Below are 26,438 nucleotides of genomic sequence, written 5' to 3'. Positions count from 1 at the left end.
TGATTGACCCTGGATGAATCATAATCCTTCTGGGTCAGTTTTCTACACTAAAGATTAAAGGGCTGGATTTTTAGCTTTTCTTACACTGTGTTCCACAGAGTTATAGTTCTTTATTATATTAATTGCAGACATACACAAAGTATTTATGGAAAATACCTGGTTTAGCAAAAGTAACTAGATTTCTTTAACATAAGACTTGAGATATATTAATAGGCAGATGTGTCTTATTTAAGTCACACACTCAACTTTATATGATTCATTTATGCACTTCAACAATAAAGCAATCAAGAAATTAAATAAGCAAGAATGAACACACTAGCTTTGGAATAACATGTTAAACTTCCATCAAACATTCTGTGGTCTTAAACTGGCAGTATGGTTCTGGATCACTGACGCATGGTCAAGCAAGTAACCCACTGCTCACAGGGGGATTCGAGGCAATCCCTGACCAGCATCGAATTTCCCAGTTGCCAAGTGATGGTGTACCCTTCAGATGTCATAAGATTAAGGTCAAAGAACTCATATGTTTCCAGTTTCTTTTTTTTAATGAAAGTATGACCAGAAAACATTGCTAATTTGTCAAGAGGCCCATGAATTTAGGACACCCACACAGATAGAAAAAACAAAATGCCAAGTTGAAATTGAGTATGAGGTAAGAAGCAAATAATCTTTTGAGATAAGTATGTCTCAAATGTTGCATGGGATATACTCATGCTAAAAAAAGCATTTGTCGTTTCTACAAGGAACACCTGTTGTTCTGTTCCAAATTAAACTTCCTTACTCTGGAAAGAGGAGTACCCATTTTCTCCCCTCTTCTCTATACTATAACAGTTGGGATTCACTGTGGCACTGTGCTCCTAACTGTACCTTTTCTCTGACCATGTTTGATTGAGCAAGGAATGCACAGGTGATCCAATTAGCATTCTGCTCTCAGATAATCTTGAATTGGAGCTGGAACAAGAGCATGAGTTCTTCTTAGTGGCAGAGCCAGGAGATGTGAATCTAGTGAGCTACTGGTAGCCATGTGACCCATCAAGTAGAAGTTGACCATCTGCAGTGAGAAAGCAATAATGCCAACATTCTGAGAGAACCAAAATGAAAAAAAGCAAAACCAGTCCTTGTTGCTTTTAAATTTCTGAACCCAAGTCTCCCAAGGCCCAACTGCACTCATGTTTTTCCTATGGCTTGGTGCTTTAACACTTCTTATGATTTAGTGAGATTTAAAAAAAAAATCCTCCTTTCCTTGACCTCATTCAAGTTGTGTTTTGTTTTTTCCAATGAAGTGTCATGAATTATAAAATCTCAATGGGATATTTTTTTAGGATACTTAAACAAAAATTAACTTTCGCAGAAGGACTAAATAAATATTAATTACTCACCACCTTTTAAGGTCTAACTATTGCATGATTGAGATGTAGCACACCCACATCACCAAACTTATGTGGCTCTAGAGCCATTATTCAGAGAGTGGGTCATCGGATTTGCCCACGGAATACGTGTAACGCTTGGCCACATGATCTGACATATTCCAAGCAGCTCTAAAATTCTACGACTTTGTGACATTTCAACAATGTCAAACTCAGCTTGGTAGTTAAACTTTTTATAAAATATAATCAAAATTTGAAATTATGAAATCTATCCTTGAGAAAATTATGCTTCTCAACTTCTGTCTTGAAAATCAAACACAATTTCACAATAGCTATTCATGATCGTAAAACACTCACATATAAAATCAGTGTTCTTAGACTTTTCCATGACATATTGTAATTTTAAATTTCTAAATGGAATGCACTACGTATTTGCTATATCTGATGCCAAACACAAAATGTCAGAGCTGGTTCTAAAAAAAAAACTCTGTAATATCCCCAACAAATGTTTGTCTATTAACTTAACACACATTTATTGAATAATGACAGTTTTTCAGATAATGTGCTGGTAATACTACAAAAAACAAGACAGATTCTCTGCCTTCGTGGACATGAAAATCTAGCTTCTAGCACTATTGCCTCATAATTTTTCCTTATTGGTATTTGTTTTGTTCTTAGGACAACATGCAATAAGTTTACCCATATATTTACTTAACAGTATGTAAGAAAGTAAAGATTATCACAGGTCAACCCCAAGACCGTGGTACCTTCTGTAAGCAGGACTTGATATCCAGAGAGCTTTACCATGTTGCTTGCTCTCCCCTGAATGCACTCAGTGTGGCAAGAACAGGAAGCAATGCTACACAAATAGAGAGAACACATTTGAGGGAAACTCTTTCTATTGTTTTTTTTTTTTTTTTTTTTTTTAAAGATTTTATTTATTTATTTGAGACAGAGAGAATGAGAGAGAGAGCACATGAGAGGGGGGAGGGGCAGAGGGAGAAGCAGACCCCCTGCCGAGCAGGGAGCCCGATGCGGGACTCGATCCCGGGACTCCAGGATCATGACCTGAGCCGAAGGCAGTCGCTTAACCAACTGAGCCACCCAGGCGCCCTCTTTCTATTGTTCTTGACACTACATTTCTGCTATACTAAAGGGTTAATAAATATGGCAGTTGGCAATAATAGAACTCTATCTTATCTGACATAAATATTCAAAGCACCAAAGAGCAGTGCAGACAGCAGTGTGCCATAACAGAAAGAGGTCTCTGTCAGAAGCCCAGAGATCCGGATGGCATCCCTTACTCCAGTATTTATTATGGCATGACCTCAATGCTCAGAGAAATATCTGATGGCATCTAGGGGTCTCTAGGGAACTAAAGGTTATGTCCGCAAAATTCCAGTCTCCTACTCCTTTGCACCTTCCACATAAAACTGGTTAAAAGATTTTTTTTTAATAACATATTGTTTTAGTAACTGATATGCTATCGTATGATAGCCAGTGACAAACATAATTTTTCATTTTACTGAACTGCTTCAATAGAGCAAAGATCTGATTATGAACATTTTCTAACAAGGTCCCATATGTCTCAGTTTCATCCTTTTTTTTTAAAGATTTATTTACTTATTTACTTATTTATTTATTTATTTATTTACTTATTTTGGAGAGGGGAGGGCAGAGGGAGAGAATCTCAAGCAGACTCCTTGCTGAGTGTGGAGCCCATCCTGGGGCTCGATCTCACTACCCTGAGATCATGACCTGAACCGAAACCAAGAGTCGGATGCTCAGACAACTGAGCCACCTAGGTGCCCTTCAGTTTCATTCTTAATACTTAGTTTGCTGGAAGCAAAAATATAAATGAATCTAGACTGGAAATCACATTGGCTCTTACATTGGATTAGACCACTGAGAAAACCCAAAGTATGCTTTATTTCTGAAGGAGAGTCAAAAACTCACAAGGGTCAGCAGTACATAAAATAAATTGAAATTGATATGGAGAGTTAGATTCTTGTATGATGTGAGTCTTATCTTATTATTGTTGCAGCTCTATCATTTCTTATTCCCCACAATTGGGCAAGATAAAAAATATCGGAGGACCACGTGAACCTTCATCATCGGGAAGGTTTGGATAAGCAACAAGAATGTGAACATTTATGAAAATTACTAGAGACTAAATAATCTTAATTAATTCATCATGTATAATTTTTAATTAACTTAAAAAAATGTGTTGCTACTTTTTTACTTACCTGAAGCCTTTGAAGCCTTTTGGAAGTAGGAGTGCTAATGGAGAGGATATTTAGAGGAGGAGAGATTCTCATTCCTAAGCTCTTGGGAGTAGACATCTCAAATGTGGAGGCAGTTTGGGCATGAACCTCCCATGCCCTTCCTGGGGAAGAGCCAACAATTGTGAGGAGTGTCCTGCTTTCCAAAGACCTTTCTTTCTATGTTTTATGTGCTTCCACTTGCATCATTTTCTCCATCATTTTCCTGCCCAATAAAGGATGGACCAGAGGTGGCAAAAGAATTGAAAGCCAATCAAATCATTCTGGGTAAATTGTTAACAGACCTGGAATAAGATGAGCCAAGAAGCATTTAGCTAAAATAAGGTTGGGGGGAAAATCTGTGGATTTCATTTAGATCATGTTTACATGACAACAAAGCATCTGGTCAATTTAGTGGAAAGTAGGCAAATTGTTTATGCAGTTGTGCAGACAAAACCACCAGTTGATCCAATGATTGCATTTTCAAATTTACAGACTCTGGCTTTCTTGTACACTGCCCTGCCATAATCATGGATATTTAATAGTTGCATAAATTAAAACTTCTCTTCTTCTGTTTTTTGGTAGATTAATACTTTTTTAATGCCCAAATCTTCAGATATTTTTGTTGGTTTGTCAGGTTGTCGTATTTTGTGTGTGTGTGTGTGTGCGTGTGTGTGGTTAAGAGTATTAGAAATACTGAATGTTAACCTTATTCAGTCAGATTATTGAACAATATTTTAAAAGAGTTTCTTCCTGGCTGCTTTTTTAGTGCATTTAAAAATATCACTGCTTAAAACAGGGATGTTCACATTATGACATCTATTATATTAAATTATTATTCATAAATTCTCAAAAATTTCAATAATATTGCTCACTAATATTTAAAATAGACAGCAGGGTTATAATGTTAGCTGATTTTGAAACCAAAAATATATTCTTGAATAGGGCAAACCTATTATCTACTATTATTCAGAAATTTTCAAAAAATCTGAGAGGTTTGCTCAATATTAAACCAGATAACATGGTATCAACAACTGTAAAGGAAAATCAGAACCAAAGGTGTGTTCTTGACTTGGGCAATGCTACTTGTTCATATGGCAAAGATATTTGTTCTCCTATATCAAGAAGATGCCAAGTTTGCTTAGAGAAAGACTCCTTATTGGTGCCAGTCGGCTCTTTAGGATACAGGATTTTGTCTACTCTACAGGACTTATTTCACTGTGTCTAACAAACTTTGCTCATTCTTTTCAGATTTCTAAGATGTCAGTTATTACACTGCAAGGCATATATTCTTATTACTATTATTTTTGTAATAGTTTGCACATATATAATTTCTTACAGTTTGAAAGGGCATCACTATTCATTATTACATCTTATTGATTAGTGATATTACTTTTCCACCTGAATGATAAGAATTAACATTTGAGGTTATTTTCTCAAGAGGTGTTCCCTCAGTGGCTGGGTTGGGCTATACACTCCAGACTTTAAGCAAAAGTCTTGGGATCTTCCCATAAACCACAACTGAAAAGATTAATAAGAAAAACAAAGCAAGACCCTGCTTTAGATCAAAATAGTGTTCTCCTTCAGAATAATTTTAAACAATATTACATTTACTATCACAATTGATGCGCCTACCATACAGGTAAGAGCTACTTTAACAGTTTATGTTTTAAACTGGAAAGCTACATTGAAAAGTCCTATGTCACAGAGTTTAACTATGTAGCAACTTTGGTCCTGAGCTATTAGATAAAGTCTCTTTGGTGCATAAGGTTGTTCTGAACATCTAGATTTATTCAATCCTGTATGGTACACATGTGACCACTTGAATTTAAATTAATTAAAATTAAATAAACTGAAGCATTTAATATTAGGCACAGTTCAGGTGCACAATAGCCAGCCGTATGTAAGCTAATAGCTATTGTATTGGACAGGACAGATACAAAACTTTTTCATCATCATCGAGCATTCATGGGGTGGTGATGGACTGGATAATAAGAATCTTTAAATAACTTTGTTTTAAAGGAACAAATGTCCAAACATTTATAAAAACCACTGATATTGTCATTGTTAGAACATTAGCGGTCAAGCTAACAGAAGAGTAGAGGGCAATGTTGTAAAAATATATGTTAATAATTGATATTGGTGGAGTTGGTTTTTTCATATTTAAATTAAAAATAAAAACACAGCATGCGAGGCACAGTTCAGTTTCTAAATTGTGAGTCATGTGTATCTAGCATTACCTCACTTGAAGTTATCAAAATTCATAGACAAAGAAATAGTGTTTCAGACATCAGGTTCTGTTTTGTTTTATTTTGCTTGGGGGGGTTAACAGCCAGTTAACAACAAAGGGAGGAAAGCAGACCAGTGTCCATGTCTCCATATCAAATTCAATGCTAGATGGCAATCCAAAATGTCTGCAAAAAGGAAGTGTGACCCCAAAATAGTATACTCTTCCATCATTCAAATGTAAGCCCATTCAGCAGAGCTTTGAACATGCACAAACTCGAGCTATTCTTGAAAATACAATTTACCAAAAAATCCAGGAAACTAGAAAGTAAGTCAAGTCAAAAACAAGGGAATGAAGAAGCTATGAAGATTGTAGCAAGCACTGAAACCATTTCAATGAAAACTAATATTAAACAATCTTGGAAATTATTGTTATGTAGGAGGATGCTTTCTATTTTGATGGTATAAAAGTAATAATATATTGAGAAAATTGGGCGAGAAGGACAGTAGGTGTAAGAGGCTAATTTCTTCATTTTTTTAATAGCAATGAGTCAACTGATATGGTCTAAATTGAAATAGGTATATGCCAGAAACAAAAAATTACTCCATAAATTCTTCGTAATTTTAAAAATATGATGAGCAGGTACTTTTATGCTATATTTTTGGAAAGAAGTATTTACCTTAATTTTAAGAATCCCTTCAATTTCACTTTCTCTTCTACTAAGTTCAAGTACAACCAAATTGTATATTTTACTTAAATGTAACATTTATTGTGTAGTCCTATTCTAGTAAAGCCATTTCTATCTATCCAACTGGTATTTATTATATGTGTACAGCAATATCTGAAATAATATTCATCCAACTATGCAGTAAAATTTATGATTTTTATTTTTACTCTGTTGAATTGCTTGGAATCTTTAAAGATTTTTACAAAAAAGTTAATTTTTCAAAATAAATAATATGAAAACAACATACATGTCAAAACTTGTTATATTATCCCTCCTGATAATAACTATTATTAATTAGACTTTGAATGTCAATTTATAACCCATGATCTGTTTTCACATAGTTCACCATGCTATGTCCTCATTTCACAGCTGAGAATCTGAGGGTCCAAACATTTAAATAATGTTTGTTTCACTCTGTGAGTCACTCTGATCTTCAGGATCCTAATCCAGTGCTTTTGGGCAGGTTGGCCATGACCTTCACTTAGTGAGGTTAGTAATGAAGCTCTAACACAAAATATGAAGCATATTACCATAAATGAGTCTATCAACAAGAAGATCCCACTGTTAGAAACAGACTGAAGAGTTTGACTGTAATGGAAAACAAATCAACTTTTAAGATAGATGATCTAACCAGGGAATACAGCTAGGAAACTAAGCCAGGATCTCTTCCGCAGTGATACTGAATCAAGTGAACAAACAAAATCAAATTTACTGTTTGCTTGAATTCAGCCCTTGTTTTGGCATTATTCAGGGTAACACAATTCTTGGTTTGCAGAAGATCCTGGAAAACTTTCAGTTGAACCCATGCTCATTATCTAAAATGATATTCAGAAAAATATCAGTGGGGAAACAAATAGATACCTGGATAAAAATAAGCTGTTCTTACTTCCCCCAACCAACTAGGGGCAATCACATGAGGGAGAAAAGAAGATAGCTATTGCTCAAGGTAGATTTGTATAAAGACAGGAAATTGCATCTTTTAAAATGGATAAGATTTCCCGTCACATAAACATATAATAATAGCCTTCCATCATTTGGGTTAACATTTATATTACCTAAAATAAACCCTCATGGTGATGTCGTTCTATTATTGGCATGTGACAGAGTGCATGTTGAAGCAAATATAAGTTCAGAAAGCATCCTCTATCTTCATGTGATAAGAAACCTTCAGACTTTCCTAAACAGACAAACTTTGTTTTGTTGCTATGCAACCGATATGCAATACAGTCCCTCAGACAGTAAATAGATTATGAATTTTACAATGAAAAGTCTTTCCTCCCTGTTTGAGAACAAGCCACGACTTCCTTTCATGCTGTCCTAATCCACCACAACCCTCTAAAGCTGTTTCACAAATGCGAATGTTTTGGCAAGATAAATAAATGAATGCATAACACAGCAATGACACAGATGAGGTTTGCAAACTGCACGCTAAGAAGCATCAATACCATTTGATTCATTCTTGTAAGACTGTGAACCTGGGCTCCCCGAGCCTGGCGGAGAGAAGGAAGTTTACTTCACACCCACAGTTTTCCAGATAGCAGAATGTACACAAGCTTAAACAACAGAGATTCTGAGGAATTCTGTTGGCAGGCCCCCATCGGTGCTACATGTCTCAGACATGACTCTGTGTAGGCGTATTAGAGGGATTTTATTTATTTATTTTTTAATTTAATTGCATTAGAGGGATTTCAGCCATAAGGGAAACATCTGTGGGGACAAGACGTGACAGCGTCGAGAACCTGTGACTCACAGGCCAGACACGGGCCACAACCGTGTTTAACGTGACCTGCACAGTGTTCGAGATGTTAAATATTCACCAACATTTAATTTCTCTCTGTAAAAATGTAGATGTCTTGCTCTTTTCTTGAAAAATCGGAAAATAAGACTGAGCTTATATTTTCACAAAAATCAGTGGGGATCGGCTTTCAGTGGAAACACCGCAAACAACCCAAACATAGAACAATACGAGAATGGATTGATAAATTGTGGTATTTTTGACACCGGATTTACTACAGAGCAAAAAAATTGAGTAAAACTGCAGATATACTCAACAACACAAATGGATTTCACATACACTGTGCAAAAGAAACCAAAAACAAAAGCACATACTGTATGGTTTTGTGTATACAAACATGAAACACTTAGTCTGATAAAAAGGAATAGTTATCAGCCAAAACTAATCAGTGGTGATGGAAGTTAGCGTGAGTTCACTTCTGGTAGAGCGGGTACTTTTGGAGATGATGGAAATGTTCTGTATCTTGATCTGGGAGATGGTGGTGGAAGTGGTGATGTGGGTGTACATGTAAAATGCATCCACCTATCCACTTAGGTTTCAACACTTGCTATATCTCACTGTAAGTACTTTATACCTCAAGAAGAAAGAAAATTCAACAAAAAGAATCAATTGGCTAAGGAGAAGTTGCCCTTTAAGGTGGGGCATGGTCCATACCCAACAGCTGGCTCATTACATGATTGGCCTGGCAAATCTGATTCTATGCTTCTTCCTTTAGACTAGATGGGTGGTTCTCAAAGTACGATGCCCAGATGAGCAGTATCAGCCTCACTCGGAAGCAGGTTAGAAATGCAGATTGCCAGCTCCCTCCCCAGACCTGCTGCATCAGAATCTGTGGGCATGAGGCTTAGCACTCTGTTTTAACTGGTTCTCTGGGTGATAGTTTGAGAAGCACCACTCTAGAGCAATATATACATTCAATAACATCCCAGAAAAGCAGAGTTGGCCTATATTAAACTATCCATGCCCTTTTACCCCTTCCCCAACATATTGCAGAAAACTCAGCAACGGAAAGGTCAATTGGCTCCCTCAGAAAACTTCTATCAAGTTCAAGTAACAAATCTTCAGAAAGAGATGTGCAACCAATGTGCCCCATTTCTGTCTTAGCCATCAGATAGCTTTAGTTTTAGGATTATTACAACTGGACTGGAGTCACACTCAAAGAAAAATGAAAACAACTTTATATCTTTCTGATGATGGAAATAATATATATCACAGAAGCTTCAGTGATATTACAATTCTGAAGAAAAACTGAAAAGCTACATTCAAGTAGGTAGCATGGCTCTGGGGGTCATAAAAGTGTTCAGAAACTCACAAATTAAGAGCACTAATCCCATCTCACATAACTTGCATAAAACTTAAAACACCATGTGTGGATGTCCACTTGCTGGGAAAGTTATCAAATTTTCTTTTTCACCACCCAACCACATACTATGATGTAGTCAAAGTAGACATTTTTGCCAACAGAAAAGATATTTCTGAATCAGTTGGGGGAATCAAAGAGGTGCTTATTATATACCTATTAATTGATTAACATTAATTGCAAGTGCATTAAACCGTTACATGATATGACAGTAATATTCCTTCTTCACATTTGGAGAAAACTTTGAAGGATAACTATTCCTTTTTATCAGATTAAGTGATTCTTTGTTATCAGGCTAAATTAATAATTTTAGAAAGAAAGCACTATGTTTGTGTACATCATAGCACTTAGGAAAGGCCTAGCATTTAAGGAAAAGGAAAGAGGGAGGGAGGGAGAGAGAGATCTGAGAATAATAAAACATTGTAAAAAAACAATAAAACATAACCTAACAATCGTATTTTTAGGTAGTGATTCCCTCAATTGTTTCATTTAATATTTCACAGTGGTTGAACAACCAGGGAGATGGTGATACGTAAATTTCAAAATTATGTTGGCTACCAGGTTCACCTCCAATCTGCCAAATGCCCAGTTTGGGGAATAAATTTAAAAGTCATGTGACCAGGGCTTCACACGCACACTACCAATATGGTTGCACAGGATTCTACACTCAGAAGGGAGCCTCAAACTTGCGTTTCATGCTCTGTAGTTGTTGGATTGAAATTCTCAATAATTTTATCTTTGAGTTTGTGTTTTATGAGTCAAAGCCAAGGGACAATGAAACATGTGCTAGGGTCGTGGAGCCTAGAATCACACAATGTCTCGTCTCCTGCCATCTGCCCGCCTCCCCTGAATGAGTCCTTGGCTTGGCTCACCCATCAACCCGTGATGGGCGCCGCTATCCACTCCTGGCGGGGTCCTGGGCGCAGGTGCAGAAGAATCAGGGCGCATCACAGGGTGGTGGTGAAGCACCCGTCTTGCTCTGTGAGTATCCTCATGCTCAAGGAAACATGACATTAAATAGCAAATAAAAGATACCACGACAGGTTAAGAGAAAAACTGTGGAAGGAAGGAAAAGCCTTTTTCCTGCTTTTTGAACAAGTGGCCCACATTTTCATTTGGCACGATCCTCACGAATCATGTAGCTGGCTCTGCATATGACCATGAGTGGAAAAAAGCAATAGAATAAAGAAGAGCTAGAAGGTATAAGAGAATTAATAAGCAACAGGGCAGTGACTAGGGTTCAGAGATTAAAATGGTTGAATTTCATATTGTTACAAATGGACCAGATATATTCTTTTCAAAAATGCTTTATTTGTTTCTGATTAAGAAGTAATATATGTATCATAAAATATGCAGATAGATGCAGACACTAAAGATGGGAACAGAAACCTACATTCAAAGAAGTAGCCTAAGTCAGGGTGTTAAAAAGTATCTAGAAAGTCACCAGTTACCACCAACTCGTCCCAATTCTATCAAGAGTTGACTCCTCAGCGTTGGGAATCTAAATCTCCTGTTTCTCTAGTCATGTCCAACCTTTTGAACCCTAGCTTACAATTTAGGAACACTGCTTTAAGGATATCTAAACACAATGCAGGTTAATAAACAGTGAGATCATTATCTTTTTACCTCAGGGGTAGCTACCTTCCATTTTACCAAAGGCTATCTTTTGTTTTTCAGCACTTTAGCCTGCCAGGGGATGACGTTGTCTAAACACATTTTCAATGTTTTCTTTTTAACAGTTAATATATTTCCAGGATGCAAGTCCATTTCTTTCTAAAAGGTTCCTAGGACACCCATTGAAAAGTCAAAAGCAATGAGCTCAAAGGGATTGCTATTTTGTTGGAGAAGAACGACACCCTTTGTGTTGAAGTGGGGTATTGCAGACTGTGGTCACTCTCTGCACAGTGTCTCTTTGTCAAGCAATACATGCCGAAAAAAAAAAAAAATAATACAGATGGGAAAATATTGTGCACTGTCAGATCTTGGAAACGGCCGAAGGGTTTTTCCTCACCAATGTCTTGTCGATGACTTTCACATTCTGGCACCCTGAAAAAATAATGCATACATTTAATATGAAATGAATGCAATAATAATCAGGCAGGTAATCGTTTTCCCAAGGAATGTAAAACTTGACAAATGTAAGGTTTATGATTCAAGGTAAGCTTGCCAAATCTTATGTGGCATGAGACCACTTTTATTACCTAAACAGTCCTTAACACAAAATGACTGGCACATATTTTTATTAACACAAAGAGTATATTCTTTCTGCCACATTTAATAGAGAGTCAGTGGCTGAAAGCTCTCTTTTAGGATATGTCTGTAGCAAATTAAAATGCATAGTGAGGATTCACAGAATGGCGTTCTTCTCTCCCTGAGGCTGTGTCCACACAGGCTCAGCGTGGTAGCAGTAGACAATCGATCTCGGGAATTCTATCTACGAGGACCGTCTGGGTGATACGGATTACAGAAAAGGAAACCCTCATTACCTTCTGAAGTGGGTAATTGACTCAGAGGCATTCTTTGCATCCAGAGGTCCATTCTGAGTCAAATTCAAAGCAGTCACTAGTAATAATGGCGCTTATATTTTACTCATTTCTCTGACAAATACTATTTGTGTGCTGGGTGCTCCTCTAAACACTGGAAATACTGCATTGAAGACAACAAAGATCCCTGCCTCATGCTTCTTATATCTCCAGAGGAAAAGAGAACATGTAATGCAAGTAATTTAAGAAGTAAATCATATGATGGATGATGTATAGGTAACGGGTGCCATGGGAGAAGAATGAGGTAGTCACCAGGAGAGAAAGCCGGCAGCTGAGGGGCGCCTGGATGGCTCAGTTGGTTAAGCATCTGCCTTCAGCTTGGGTCATGATCTCAGGGTCCTGGGATCGAGCCCCACGTCGGGCTCCCTGCTCAGCAGGGAGTCTGCTTCTGCCTCTCCTCCCTGATTGTGTTCTCTCTCTCACTCTCTCTCTCAAATAAATAAATAAAATCTTAAAAAAAAAAAAAAAAGGAAGAAAAGAAAACTGGCAGCTGAGTGGATGGGTGGAGGATGGATTGCCATTTTTTAAATAGGGTGGTCAGGATGGCACCCTTTGAGAAAATACGATTTCAGTGAAAACTTGGAGAATGTTGGCCATATAGAACAGTCTGGGAAGGAGAGGGGAGCAAGGTGGACAGACAGACCGGCAATTCCCAAGGGGAGAGAGGCTCTGATTAGGAAGAAACACAGAGAAACTATTGCAGTAGCGAGTGAGGTCAGGTTCTGATCACATTTTGCAGATAGAGCTCCTGAAAATGTGAATAGAGCTCCTGTCAATGTGTGAGGGAAACGAGGAGTCAAAAGTGACTCAAGATTTTTGAGACAATGATACTATCAAGAACTGAGACTGGACGGTCTGCAGATGGAGCAGGTTCAATAGGAAAAGTTAGAAGTTTCATTTGAACACCCCAGTGGAGGTGTTGACTAGCCAGCTAGAATTTTTGCTCATGTGTTATGAGATGAGGAGGAGTAGAGGATAGCATTCGCCCTTCAGGTACTCACACTCGCCCAAACAGCCCTGATGAGACTGTCAAAGACAGAGGCAAAGCGACTGTTCCAGGCTGTGGACTCCCTTTGTCCAGAGAGTGCTCTGTCCCAGAGGTGTAAACACGGAGCCAACTTCAAATTTCATTACAGCCCAAATGACTCCATCTTCTTCCCCCTCAAGTTTACTGCTCTCCACCAAGGAGCCCACAAGAAGAAAGGAAAGTTGGGAAGGAGAATGGCAAGTCTTACCACTCAAAGCCAAGGCCAATCGGAATTCTTCCTTTAGTATCTCGAGGACATCTTGAACACCTTTCTCTCCCTAAGCAAGTAAAAGATACAGATCTTTGGAGTAAGTCGGTCTGACTTGATTCATGCATTTATCTCACTGTTGTTCTGGTTTATTTATTTCGTTGTCTTCCAATTACCTGGGAAGCCAAGCCCCAGATGATCGGTCTCCCCACAAACACAGCCTTGGCTCCCAAGGCTAGAGCTTTCAGAACATCAGTGCCTTTCCGAACACCGCCATCCAGGAAGACTTCTACCTTCCCTTCCACAGCTTCCACGATTTCCGGCAGAGCATCAATCTGCAGGGAGGAGAGGTCAGTCATGTGAGGCTATGCATGTTGAAGTGTTACCCAGCTCAGCCCCCATGGCCACTGACCATCTGACGAGGGTTTAGCATGAAAGAAGTTAAGTGGGTTTGGAATCAACAGTACAATTATTCCCTCCTGGAAGAAAAATGGTGCAAATGTCAGTACCTTAAACACCTACTAAATTTGGAGTTGAGTGGCTTATTTTTATTTCGAAGTTCAAGACTTTTTTTTCCATTCCTGATTTCAAATTCAAAGATCGTGATTTAAAAAAATATATAAACAAATTTTAATACACATAATGACCTTTTATAGCTATGCTTTATAAAATGCATAGAAGTATCTTGCTCATATAAATTATTCTGTACGTTATTTACCCATTGAAAATCAATTGTTAAAATTAATACTCAATTGATGGTGGAAGCAGTGGTGCATAAAAATGCAAGCAGGGCTAGCAATGAAAATCCTACTCTCTGATTTACCCCACCAACATCTTTTGCGTCCAACCATATATTAGAGAACTCTTAATGAAAATATCTTTCTTGCTTTAAAAGGACTATGACCACAGGCACCTTGAAGGTCCTTGTCTTGATTGACAATTGATGATGGGTTTGTATCCGCACCAGAGAATACAAGAGACTCATGGAGGTTGAACTGGTGGACTGCAATATGGTTCCTGATCCTTCACACCACTCTGAAACCACTCTTTTTTCCAAGGCACCTTTGCAGTGTTTCCTGCTAAAGGAAACAGAGTGCACTGGCCTGCTCCTTGATATTGGCCTTGGCCTTGCAACTTACTTGGGCCAATAACATGTGAGCAGAGGTGGCAGAGTGCCATTTCTGGGCATAGACCTTAAACGACCTCATGCATGTCAACTTTCTCTGGCACCTGTGCCACTTGCCATGGGAGGAGCACCCCCTGGGCACTGCTTTCCCTTTAGCTGGGGCCCCAGGATAAACACTCAGGAATTCAGGAAGCAGCGCTAGCCCAGCTAAGCCCAGCTGGACTCGAAACTCGGAGCACAGCCACCTAACCAGTACCAAATCCAGATCCCAGCAGACTGCCCCCCCATTCCACCTCCCACCAGTTGACACAAAGTTTCATGGGAATAAATGACTGTTGATTTAAATCACTGAGTTTGGAATCTGCTATTTTATAGCATCATGGGGCAATAGCTAATAGAGTTGGCAAAGAGCCAATACAGTTAACAGCTAATAGCTGATAGAATTGTATATTTTGTGTAAATCTTTGCACTTGAGAATGGAAACAATTCACAATATGACCTGAAGGTCAAAAGCTGTAGAAATTACCCACATTCATTCCCAAATATTTGAGTATAAAATTAAGCCCAATCCCCATTTAAAATGCATGCTGAAGAAGTGACCATGCATTTGAGTGCAGTTTTTCTAGACATAATTAGTGCTGAAACCACTCAAAGGCTTTCCAACTCCTCCCCCAAAATTGTAGAGGCTCAACTTAAAGAGAGTTTTATGTAAAAGGCTGAAGACCAAACCCAGCTACAGATTTGGAGGAAGTGAAGGCAACTTTTGGCGTGCAGCCCCTAAGTGTTTGGCAGGTAATGTGATTTTCCCCTTTTCCTTTTGGCTTTTCTGCCTTGCCAAACATGCTTTGGATCCATTTACATATGTCCCTTTACCTATACATAGTCCTCCTTTTACAGTCAGGCAAGTTACATCAACATATAAATGCTACAATTTCCAAGAGATGATGCAAGCCATAATTAAGCATATTTCCCCATTTGAAACCAAAACCAAAGAAAAATATTAGCTAGCTTGGGTTCAATACACATTTTCAAAGTCACGCAAACCAAGTCTGTTTACGTTATTTCCAATGCCCAACCTGGCCTAAAAGGAAACTAATAAGGATACTTAAAATGTGAATTCCGGGCTATAAAATGGAACCCCGACTGGTGTTTTGGGTGTCTGTGAACAAGGATGTTCTATCCATTGCTGAGCATTTCTATCCTCCCCCTTTTTCTTTCTGTAACTGCAGTTTCACTGGGTGTATATTTCAGAGAATAATTCTGATCAGAGAAGATTAAATAAATAAATACAGTAGATAAATCCACTATTTTACAACTGTTACATTTCCTCTTTCCAGCTTGCTACACATCTGAAAGACCATTCATTTTGGTTTTTCTTTCCTTTGTGATTCTTTAGACAACTAATTGTGGGCTCACCTCCCGTGGGGTTAATCTATAGGAAAATACACTGAGATCCCGATATACCAGCTAACTCATCCATCCATTCACTGACTTAGCAGCCTGCAGATTCAAGCCACTGTGCAAGATGGTCTAAGGGAGCCAACAAGAATCCCACAAGGTTGTGACTCACAAGGAGACTTCTCCCATTCCTGCTCAAGTCACACTCTTCCAGGATGTTTCCTGTCCCACAAAACTACTCACAGGGAGCGCCCACCTTTCTATCTTCCCATGACATCCATTGGTATACCCCTATTTGCTCATGTTTTGGGCATGGAACCCTTTAAAGGTCTCAAACCAAAGCAGGGCAACTGGGTGGCTCAGTTGGTTAAGTGTCTGACTTTTGATTTCGACTCAGGCCCTGATCTCAGGGTCGTGAGATTGTGCCCTGTGTCTGCTTAACATTCTCTCTCTCCCTCTTCCTCTGCCCCCTTCCGACCAGCTCTCTCTCTCAAAAAAAGAAAAAAAAAAGTTTTCAAATCAAAGCAATTGAACATAAACAAAGCAGATAAAGCCAGAGATGCTTTAGTTAAAAACAAAAAGAGTCAGAGTCCAGGTTACTCTCCAGAAATCATCCCTTGACTCTCTACCCCACTCCACCCAACACACTTTACCAGGCAGCCCTGGATGGGGTTTCTACTAAGCACGCTTAGAAAATCACTGGTTTCTATAGGCTTGACTGATTGTTCACAATTGCAAGAACGGCTGAAGTTACTTCTCTCCCTATCTTCATTTCTTTGCAACATGATATTTCTGCACCTCCCAGAGAGAAGAGAAATGAGGCTAGAAGAGTCTGTTTCTCCATCCTTTGCATCTAAACTACCATTGGGACCTGCTTTCACCAATAGAATGTAAAGAGAACAGAACAGAGAGAAGCTACAGTGTGCATTTTTTTTTTTTAAAGATTTATTTGACACAGAGAGAGAGACAGCCAGAGAGGGAACACAAGCAGGGGGAGTGGGAGAGGGAGAAGCAGGCTTCCAGCAGAGCAGGGAGCCCGATGTGGGGCTCGATCCCAGGATCCCGGGATCATGACCCGAGCCGAAGGCAGACACCCAACGACCGAGCCACCCAGGCACCCCTGTGCATTTTCTAAGCCTCAATCTCAAGAGGTCTTGCACGTTTGCACTTACCCTGTAGGAGACCTGCCACCTCGTGAGAACCAGCCTACCTAACGTTCTAGATGTGCGACCACGCAGAACTGTCCGTGCTGAAGTCACCCCACACCAGCCTGTCCTATTCACCCCAGCAGCTGACCACATGCATATGAGTGAGCCCAGCCAAGACCAGAAAAACTTTCAAGCGGATCTCAGCCCAAATTGCAACTCACAAAATTGTGACATGAATAAACAGCTATTGAATTTTGGCCTGTAACTTTCAGAGTGGTTTGTTACCCAGCAAAAGCTAACTGATACATCAAGTGTTTCTCAAAGGTATAATTGCATGGATCCCTTTCAAAAGGAAAAATAGGGGCACCTGGGTGGCTTAGTGGGTTGGGTGTCCAAATCCTGATTTTGGCGCAGGTCATGATCTCGGGGTTGTGAGATCGAGCCCCACATTGGGCTCCACACTGGGCATGGAGCTTGTTCAAGATTCTCTCCCTCTCCCTTGCCTTCTGCCTCCTGCCTACCCCCAGTTACTCTTGCTCTCTCTCTCTAAAAAAAAAATAAATAGGGGCGCCTGGGTGGCTCAGTCGTTAAGCATCTGCCTTCGGCTCAGGTCATGATACCAGGGTCCTGGGATCAAGCCCCACATCGGGCTCCCTGCTCAGCGGGAAGCCTGCTTCTCCCTCTCCCTCTGCCCCTGCTTGTGTTCCCTCTCTGGCTGTGTCTCTCTCTGTCAAATAAATAAAATCTTTAAAAAAAAAATAATAATAATAATAAATAAAAAATAATAAAAATAAAGGAAAAATAAAATCTCTTAAGATCTCATAGAACATGCCCAAGGGCTCAATTTTGGAAACTATTGACTGAACAACTCAAATATTAATTTATGAAAATTTTTATAGTTGAACACTTTCATTAAAAAGAATGTCATATTTTTAAGTTTAAGGTAGTTCGGGTCCAGTTAGCATCAAAAGAAAAATGAAAAACATTAAAAAAAATACTTCTAGGGTTCAAAGACCCTAGAGACTCTGTCCTTAGACCCCAGTTTGAGGCGTTCCAGAACTATGGATTTTGAAAATCGATTTGATGTTGTCACTTTGTTCTCTAATTACTTCAAGAGCAACCTTTTTTTTTTTCTCCAAGTAACCTCTACACCCAAAGTGGGACTTGAATTCATAACCTCAAGAATCTCATCCTCTACTGACTGAGCCAGCCAGGCGACCCTTTTTAAGAGCAATCTTGGCCACAATATGACCTTGAGTGTAAGGACATTGACGTGAGCTTAATTTGTAACTGTTTGCTCCTCATCTCAAAACCTACACACCGAGGGAAAAACATCTTCACTGTAAGCTGAATCTAATCTCACATTTCTCTCACCATCGTGGGCCTCAAATATGCTCTAAAGCTTGAGGCAAAACCCAAGCAAGCATCTCCTCTCTTCACACAGCATGCAAAGGGGGTGTCATTGTTTTTTTTAAAACAGTCTCCGAGACCACAGCTCAAAAAGCCCTTTTAGATAAGTTTCCATATCCGCTCGGCCAGAGGGAAATAAACCACACCATTTAGATATTTTCCCCTTAAAATCTAGTTAGATTTGATTTCAGTAGACTTAGATTTTATTTTTAGAAAACAAACTTAATTTGGCCTGCACACTAAGTCTATGTCTTCATGCACGAGAGGTATAAATCTGCAAAAGAGCCTCAAGCTGTGACCAACTTCTCCTCTCTGCCCAGAGGAGGTCTTCATTCTCCACCTCTCTTTACCTGCAGGCAACATTTAGTATCACCGAAGAAGACAGGTCTCTGTAAGTAAAGCTGAATTGGGAAGGACTGAAAACTCCCAGTTTTGTGATTTGATTCTTGACTCTGTGATCCTACAGTGTGCAAAGGTGAGGTTCATTCCTACCATTAGCGCTTTAGGAAAAACTGTGAGTACAAATATGGACAACATCCCGATATTCCCCTGTAGTCGTTTAGTCTGTCCTAAGACCCACACAACTGGTCTATGGATTTATCTAAATCAACCTGCTGGTTCAATGAAAGAGTAATCCACTACTAATTGACAAAACTATTTGTCCTACTGTACTTCCCGTTGTTTGAATAAATCCATTGGTCATCCCAATTAAAGCCATCCATATAATAACTATGACTGAACGACTCTGATAACATCTGATAACCCTCTTGGGGCTAATTGCTCTCCTCCACAGTTTTAACTCAGTCCCACAGCTCTTCAAGCCAGTTTGGTTTACTTTTATATCTAGACTCTGGATTCTGATTTGTCTGGTACAGTGTGTACAGTGTCTAAAAAACCATAGATGCACATTGGAATCTCATGGATAGCTTTAAAAAATAACGGTGCCTCTGCCCCCTGCCCCCAGATATTCCGATGAATTGATCTATTGTGCAGCCTGTGCATCAGGATTCGTTAAAGTTCCCCAGATGATACTATTCCTTTCCCCCACCCACCAACCCTCTCTCTGCAGCTTCTCAACTCCCACATCCACAAGAAATTTCAGTCTTCCTCTCCGCCTGACTTCTTGTACCAATGATCTCAAACTCCACCCAAGCCTCTTATAATTACAATTGTCTGTTAGCTCTTCTTCTTTGGACTCTCATGATGTAATCATTTCTTTCATACTCTAATTTACATTATACCTTTCAGAGTACCTATGAATACAAGAATAATCCCTGCCCACAAAGGATTTATTATTTTAATAGTGACTTTTATAAGCTTACAAATAAATGTATTGGATGAATTAATGATCTAATCTAGGTAGATATATGCCACTGAATTTTAAAATCCAAGATCTCATCTATTCGCACACATTTTGCCTTGAATGTTCTCACACACAAAATACACAGAAGAGAGCCAGACACAGATAGTCAAAACTGTGATGGAAATGAGAACTCCAAAGGGAAATCTCAGCATTTGCTGAAACTCACAGTGGCTGGCACCCCATCAAGTTGTCGAGCCCCGTGATTCGACACCAAGATCCCATTCAAGCCATGTTTAACTGCCTCCCGGGCATCATCACCTGAAAAGAGCAAGACAGCCATTGTATGAAAAAAGGCAACTTAACAGAAGGCTTGGGTTTAGAAGGTGAAAGGTCCCAGTCAAAAGGAGCCTGACCTCACACATCTATATCTTGCTCAGAACCTTTAGCATAGAAATACACCAACGGTTAGGTCTAGAATAGTAGTGACAGTTTCCTTGGCAAAAATGTTAGCACCTCTAACAATTGAATCATGACATAAAATTTTCAATAGACAGCGAATTGACATGCAGTTAAAATTTATTTATTCTCACGTGGAAATACTCCTGCTAAGTATTTTTATTATTATTAATAAGGTCATACAATTTAACATTTAGCAGAATTATTCCTCTGCAATTTGGATAGCATAAAAAAATACATAAGTGGCAAGCACATGAAGTATAACATAGAGGGAACAAGACTATTCCAAAAACATTCTTTAATACAAAGTTATATCTTCAGTTATTATCTTAAGTTATATTGTTTTTTTTTTTTAAGATTTTTATTTATTTATTTGACAGAGAGAGAGAGAGATCACAAGTAGGCAGACAGGCAGGCAGAGGGAGAGGGAGAAGCAGGCTCCCTGCTGAGCACAGAGCCCAATGTGGGGCTCGATCCCAGGACCCTGGGATCATGACCTGAGCCGAAGGCAGATGCTTAACCATCTGAGCCACCCAGGCGTCCCATTAAGTTATATTGTTCTATAATTAAATGTATTTTGCCCATTGAAGTATATAAAAATAAACAAAAATTAAAATTATATGCTATGTCTCTAATCATGCTTCAAAATATATCAAACTTCTGAAAATATAGTTTTAAAATAGATTAGGGGCGCCTGGGTGGCTCAGTTGGTTAAGCGTCTGCCTTCGGCTTGGGTCAGGATCTCAGGGTCCTGGGATTGAACCCCACATCCGGCTCCCTGCTCATCGGAGAGTCTGCTTCTCTCTCTGTGTTCTCTCTCTCTCTCATTCTCTCAAATAAATAAAATCTTAAACTAAATAAATAAATAAATAAGATTAACATTCTCTCAAATCAATTTCTCACTCATTTTTTATATTTTCTATTTTAAACTCTTATTTTCAGCATGCTCCCAATAACAAACCATTCGCTAACAGAATCAGGAAAGTAACACTGGTTCTCTAATTTAACACTCAAAAATACTTGGTCTAATGTTGTGGTGAAAATCAGATTTAGGAGATGTAACCAGCTGGATATAGGACATTGTATATATTCATAAATTCAGCAGTGGAAATTAAGGGCATGTCTAAGAATAATAAAAAAGACTCATAAAAGAATCTGTAATTCTGAGTATTTTAAAATTTTATTCTAAAACACCATTTTTCCAAGCTGTGTTTTATTGAATGCTAGTTTTTTAAATATCCCCATTTAAAAAAAAAAATGATGCTAGTATTATTTTTCTTCTAAAATTATATGTAGTTGGGGTGCCTGGGTGGCTCAGTCGGTTAAGCGTCTGCCTTCGGCTCAGGTCATGATCCCAGGATCCTGGGATCGAGCCCCACATCGGGCTCCCTGCTCAGTGGGGAGTCTGCTTCTCCCTCTGCCCCTCCCCTCCACTTGTGCTCTCTCTCTGGCTCTCTCTCTCTCTCAAATAAATAAAATCTTTAAAAAAAATAAAAAATAAAAAAATAAAATTATAAGTAGATGAAAATGTTAAACTCATGTTTTATGGACTGAATGTCTGTGACCCCCCCAAAGTTCATATGCTGAACCCTAACCTCCAATGTGATAATATATGGAGATGGTGCCTTTGGAAAGTTAGTAGGGTTTGATGAGGTCATGAGAGTGGGGCTTTCATGAGTGTATTGGTGCCCTTATAAGAAAACATCGGGGAGCTTGCTGGCCCCCTCCCCCAAGCCCCACTCACACAAAGAACAGGTCTCATAAGCACACAGGGAAAAGGCAGCCTCCACAACCGAAGGGAAGAGCTCACACCAGAAACTGACCAGGCTGGAACCCTAATCTCAGACTTCCAGTCTCCAAAACTATAAGAAAAGAAATGTCTGCTGTGTAAGCCACATAGTCTATGGCATTTTGTTATGGCAGCTAGTGCTGACCTAGACATCATGTAATTGTGTTGTTGTTCTTGTTAGGTTCACCTTTAAGGAATGCTCTGATGAGCCACAAGATACAATGAAATAGTATGAAAGGTGTTCTGCTACATGAATTGCTAGGGTTTCCCAACTAATTATTTTGTATGTTATCTGTTCACCTCTAAGCCTGTGCTGTGTTATGCATTTTGTTATATACTCAATATGTGATTGACAATCTATATTTATTTCATATTAAATATACAATCTAATGTTTCTATGACACTGTTTTGGCTATCTGTTTTAATTCAAGCATGCATTGCAGACTGTGAGGTGTCATTGGAAACTTCTGAGTCACCCAGAGGGAAAAGGCCCTAGCACCAAGGTTGATAGAAGATTTTTTTTTTCCGACCCTATTGATTAATTCATATTTTAAATTTTAATATTGCTTCATATTTGGACCATACATGTTTTATTTCACAGCTTTATTTTCCTAGATTTCTAATTACATTTTTTCCCTTTTTTCTCCAATTATCATGAGCCTTAAGACAATCCTCAAATTCTAGAGGGCCTGGGTGGTGCAGTTGTTTGAGCGACCGACTCTTGGTTTCAGTGTGCGTTGTGATCTCGAGGTGTGAGATTGAGCCCCAAGTCAGGCTCCACACTCAGTGAGGAGTTTACTTGAGACTTTTTCTCCCTTGCTCTGCCCCTCACCCCTGCACTCAAGAGCACACAGTCTCTCTCTCAAATAAATAATTTTTTTTTTTAAAGAGTATCCTCAAGTTCTTCAAACTTTCCAATTATCCTATCTAACCTATTTAAATCATCTTATTTTCCGTCTGGAGACATCCCCCCTTAGCCTTTTATCTTCTTGCTCTGTCCTGCTCTGATTACTCTCAAGTTTGACTGCTGACCTTCATCCTAAGGATTGCTACTACTCTCTGAGGGTTGAATCTCTTGAAGTCTAATTTATGACTTCATTTGGTTTAGGTTTTCTTTTGTGTGTAGTACATTCATTCCTTTGTAAGCTCCTAAAAAGGATCCATGCGAGGTAAACTTACAGAGCACCTAAATAACTTCTTTTGTCTTTGGTGATTGGATTAGGTATAATATTCTAGGTTGAGAATCCTTTTCCTTAAAACCTCAAAGACATTGCTCCACTATCTCCTAGTGCCCCTTGTTGCTGACAAGAAGACTGATGCCAGTATGATTCCCATTCTTTGTAAGTAACCTGTTTTATGTTTGTTTCCCTCTTAATACCCATTCCCTCCCCTGAAATTTCATAAAGGATGTAATAAATTACGATTTGTTTCCTCCATCTAATGACTTATGTCTCCAGCTTTCAAACACTGTCTAACAATTTCTTCCCTGCCTCTTCCCTTTATTTTTTTTTTTTTTGAGGGATGTACATTTTATTGGAAACCTTAAATACCCTTCAGACAGACAATGTCTTCAAACAAGGCTCTCATATGGCCTACAGAGCAAACTGAGATTTTTGGATTAGGGGCAAGGAGAAGCACAGCACGGAAGAGGACCAGTGCTTAGTTTGCCAAAAAGACCTCCTCATGAATGCTCTTCAGCCAGCTTATCAGCTTTTGCCACAGCTTCTTCAATGGGTCCCACCATATAAAAGGCCTGTTCTGGGAGATGGTCATATTCACCTGCCAAAATCTGCTGGAATCCTTTGATGGTCTCCTTCGGAGGTACCAGCTTCCCCATATGACCTGTGAAAACCTCAGCTACCTGGAATGGCTGAGACAAGAAACGCTGTATTTTCTGTGCACGGGACACAGTCAACTTGTCTTCCTCAGAAAGTTCATCGATACCCAGGATGGCAATGATGTCCTGGAGAGATTTGTAGTCCTGTAGGATCTTTTGCACCCCACGAGCAACATCATAATGCTCATTTCCAACAATGTTGGGATCCATGATACAAGAGGTGGAATCCAGAGGATCCACAGCTAGATAGATGCCCAACTCAGCAATAATGCGGGACAGCACAGTGGTAGCATCCAAATGGGCAGAGGTAGTGGCAGGGGCAGGGTCAGTCAAGTCATCGGCAGGCACACAGATAGCCTGTACAGAGGTAATAGATCCTTTCTTGGTGGTGGTGATTCTTTCCTGCATGGTAACCATATCAATGGCCAGGGTAGGCTGATAGCCCACAGCAGAAGGGATTCTGCCCAATAAAGCAGACACCTCAGAGCCAGCCTGGGTGAAGTGGAAGATGTTATCAATAAAGAGCAATACATCTTGACCTCTTGGTCTCTGAAGTATTCAGCAACAGTCAGTCAAGTCAGAGCCACCCGGGCGTGAGAACCAGGTGGTTCATTCATTTGACTGTACACTAGCGCTACCTTGGAGGTAGCATCTTTTAAGTTGATAACACCAGGCTCAATCATTTCATGGTATAAGTCATTGCCTTCACGGGTCCTCTTACCAACACCAGCAAACACAGAGTAACCACCATGGGCTTTGGGGACACTGTTGATCAACTCCATGATCAGTACCGTCTTGCCAACTCCAGCATCACCAAAGAGCCCAATTTTGCCACCCTTGGCATAGGGAGCCAGCAGATCCATGACTTTGATACCAGTAACCAGAATTTCCTGCTCAACACTCATCTCCATGAACTCAGGGGCCTCAGCATGAATAGGTGCAAATTGTTTGGTTTTGATGGGATCTCTCTCATCAATAGGTTCTCCAATGACGTTCATGATTCTGCCCAAGGTCTCAGGACCAGCAGGAATTTTGATTGGTGCACCAGAATCCAGGACTTTCTGGCCTTTAACCAAGCCTTCTGTACCATCCATGGCAATAGTCCTTACTGTGCTCTCTGGGCCACCTCCAAAACCAACCTGGTCTCCCTGCCTTGCACTTCCAGGGCATTTAGGATGGGTGGTAGTCCCTCATCAAACTGGACATCCACCACTGCACCAATGACCACCACGATACACCTGGTGGCAGCGCCTGCTTTCAGCGAAGGAGATGTTTAGGTGGCATAGTCTCTGGCAAGCTGGAGCGCTGCCGGGGTGGCCCGCAGTAAGACCTGGGCTTGGGGTAGCGGCGCTGAAGGGCCGAGTCCCCCCAAGGCCCCAGAGGCCAAAGTAGCGGCCACACGACCCACAAGACCCAACATGGTGGAGCCCGGGTGGAGACTCTTTCCTTTATTTCTCTATCTGAAGCCCCCATCAGTTAGATATTAGACATTTTAAAGGGTCTTTAAGACTCTGTTTCATTTAATCATGTCTTCTATTTGTCTTGTTGTTCTTGTATATTTGGGGAAATATCATTGACTCTCTTGTTAAATCAAGAGATTTAATTCTTGAAATCCAGAAATTCCAAAAATCATGTTTTTAATCTTTGAGAACTGTTTTATTTTAATATTCTGATTTTCTTTTCATGGAAGACTCTTCTTATTTAGGTATACTTTCAACTTCTCTGAATCTATCATTTGGAATTTTTAAAGTTCTTTTGTTTTGTTTTGTTTTATCTCTTTCCTCTGGGATCAGCTTTTCTGTAGATTTATCTTGGTCTTTTATGTTTTGGTGTTTTGGATATGCCTTATGATGCTACATTTTCCATTTATATTTAAGGAAGAAAGATTTGGGTCACTGCTTTGGCTCTCTGGACTGTTTTGTAAATCACTTTCATTTCTTCCAAGTCTTCGCTTGGAGTAGAAACTCTTGGAGCTCCATGTGAGACAAGATAAGGAATGTTAACTAAGGGGCTACTGGACTGGGAGATCCTCACATGTCAGAATTGAGAACAGCATCATGTCATATCTTAAATGTTATCCACCCCCAGGTTATCCCAGCCATCCATCCCTTTCTTTAGAAAGGATGCAGCTCCTATACTAAGGAGCCCATTGTTGCACAGGTGATAGAGGGAGGACAGCATGGCTGGTTGCTGTACGAGCTTCATGAACAGAGCTCCCATGAATCCCCTGGCTTTCTTCTCTACTTCTCATCCTCCATCTCTGTCCCATCTGCAGACTAGACACCTAACACCTCTCCAGCATCCATTACGGAAAGTCCCCTGGCTCCTCCAGGGTGCTCTCTGAGTGTATCTGGAGGGGCAGGTTTTCTTTGCATTTTCCTCCTATCAACGCATTCCCTTATATTTTGTTTCTCTCATAAATCTTTCGAAGTTTCTCCACTGTGTGTGCCCTTCAT

General features: G+C 39.6%; 1 protein-coding gene and 1 pseudogene across 1 annotated transcript in view; both read right to left on the bottom strand.

Annotated features, from left to right (window-relative positions):
• Window positions 1-11,044: 11,044 nt before the first annotated feature.
• HAO1 (hydroxyacid oxidase 1) overlaps window positions 11,045-26,438 on the bottom strand; it is a 48,923-nt gene continuing 33,529 nt past the window's right edge. Inside the window, exons 5-8 of the mRNA XM_036122367.2 lie at window positions 20,127-20,218; window positions 13,692-13,850; window positions 13,516-13,585; window positions 11,045-11,783 (exon numbers count right to left, since the gene is read on the bottom strand). Coding sequence (XP_035978260.1) covers window positions 11,713-11,783; window positions 13,516-13,585; window positions 13,692-13,850; window positions 20,127-20,218 — 392 coding nt within the window. The 3' untranslated portion in view covers window positions 11,045-11,712. The remainder of the gene's footprint in view (window positions 11,784-13,515; window positions 13,586-13,691; window positions 13,851-20,126; window positions 20,219-26,438) is intronic.
• LOC118554638 (ATP synthase F(1) complex catalytic subunit beta, mitochondrial pseudogene) lies at window positions 23,644-25,418 on the bottom strand (annotated as a pseudogene).

Source organism: Halichoerus grypus, chromosome 10 (genome assembly GCF_964656455.1).
Source record: "Halichoerus grypus chromosome 10, mHalGry1.hap1.1, whole genome shotgun sequence".
NCBI classification, from domain to species: domain Eukaryota; kingdom Metazoa; phylum Chordata; class Mammalia; order Carnivora; family Phocidae; genus Halichoerus; species Halichoerus grypus.
This window is presented reverse-complemented; position numbering and strand designations above follow the sequence as displayed.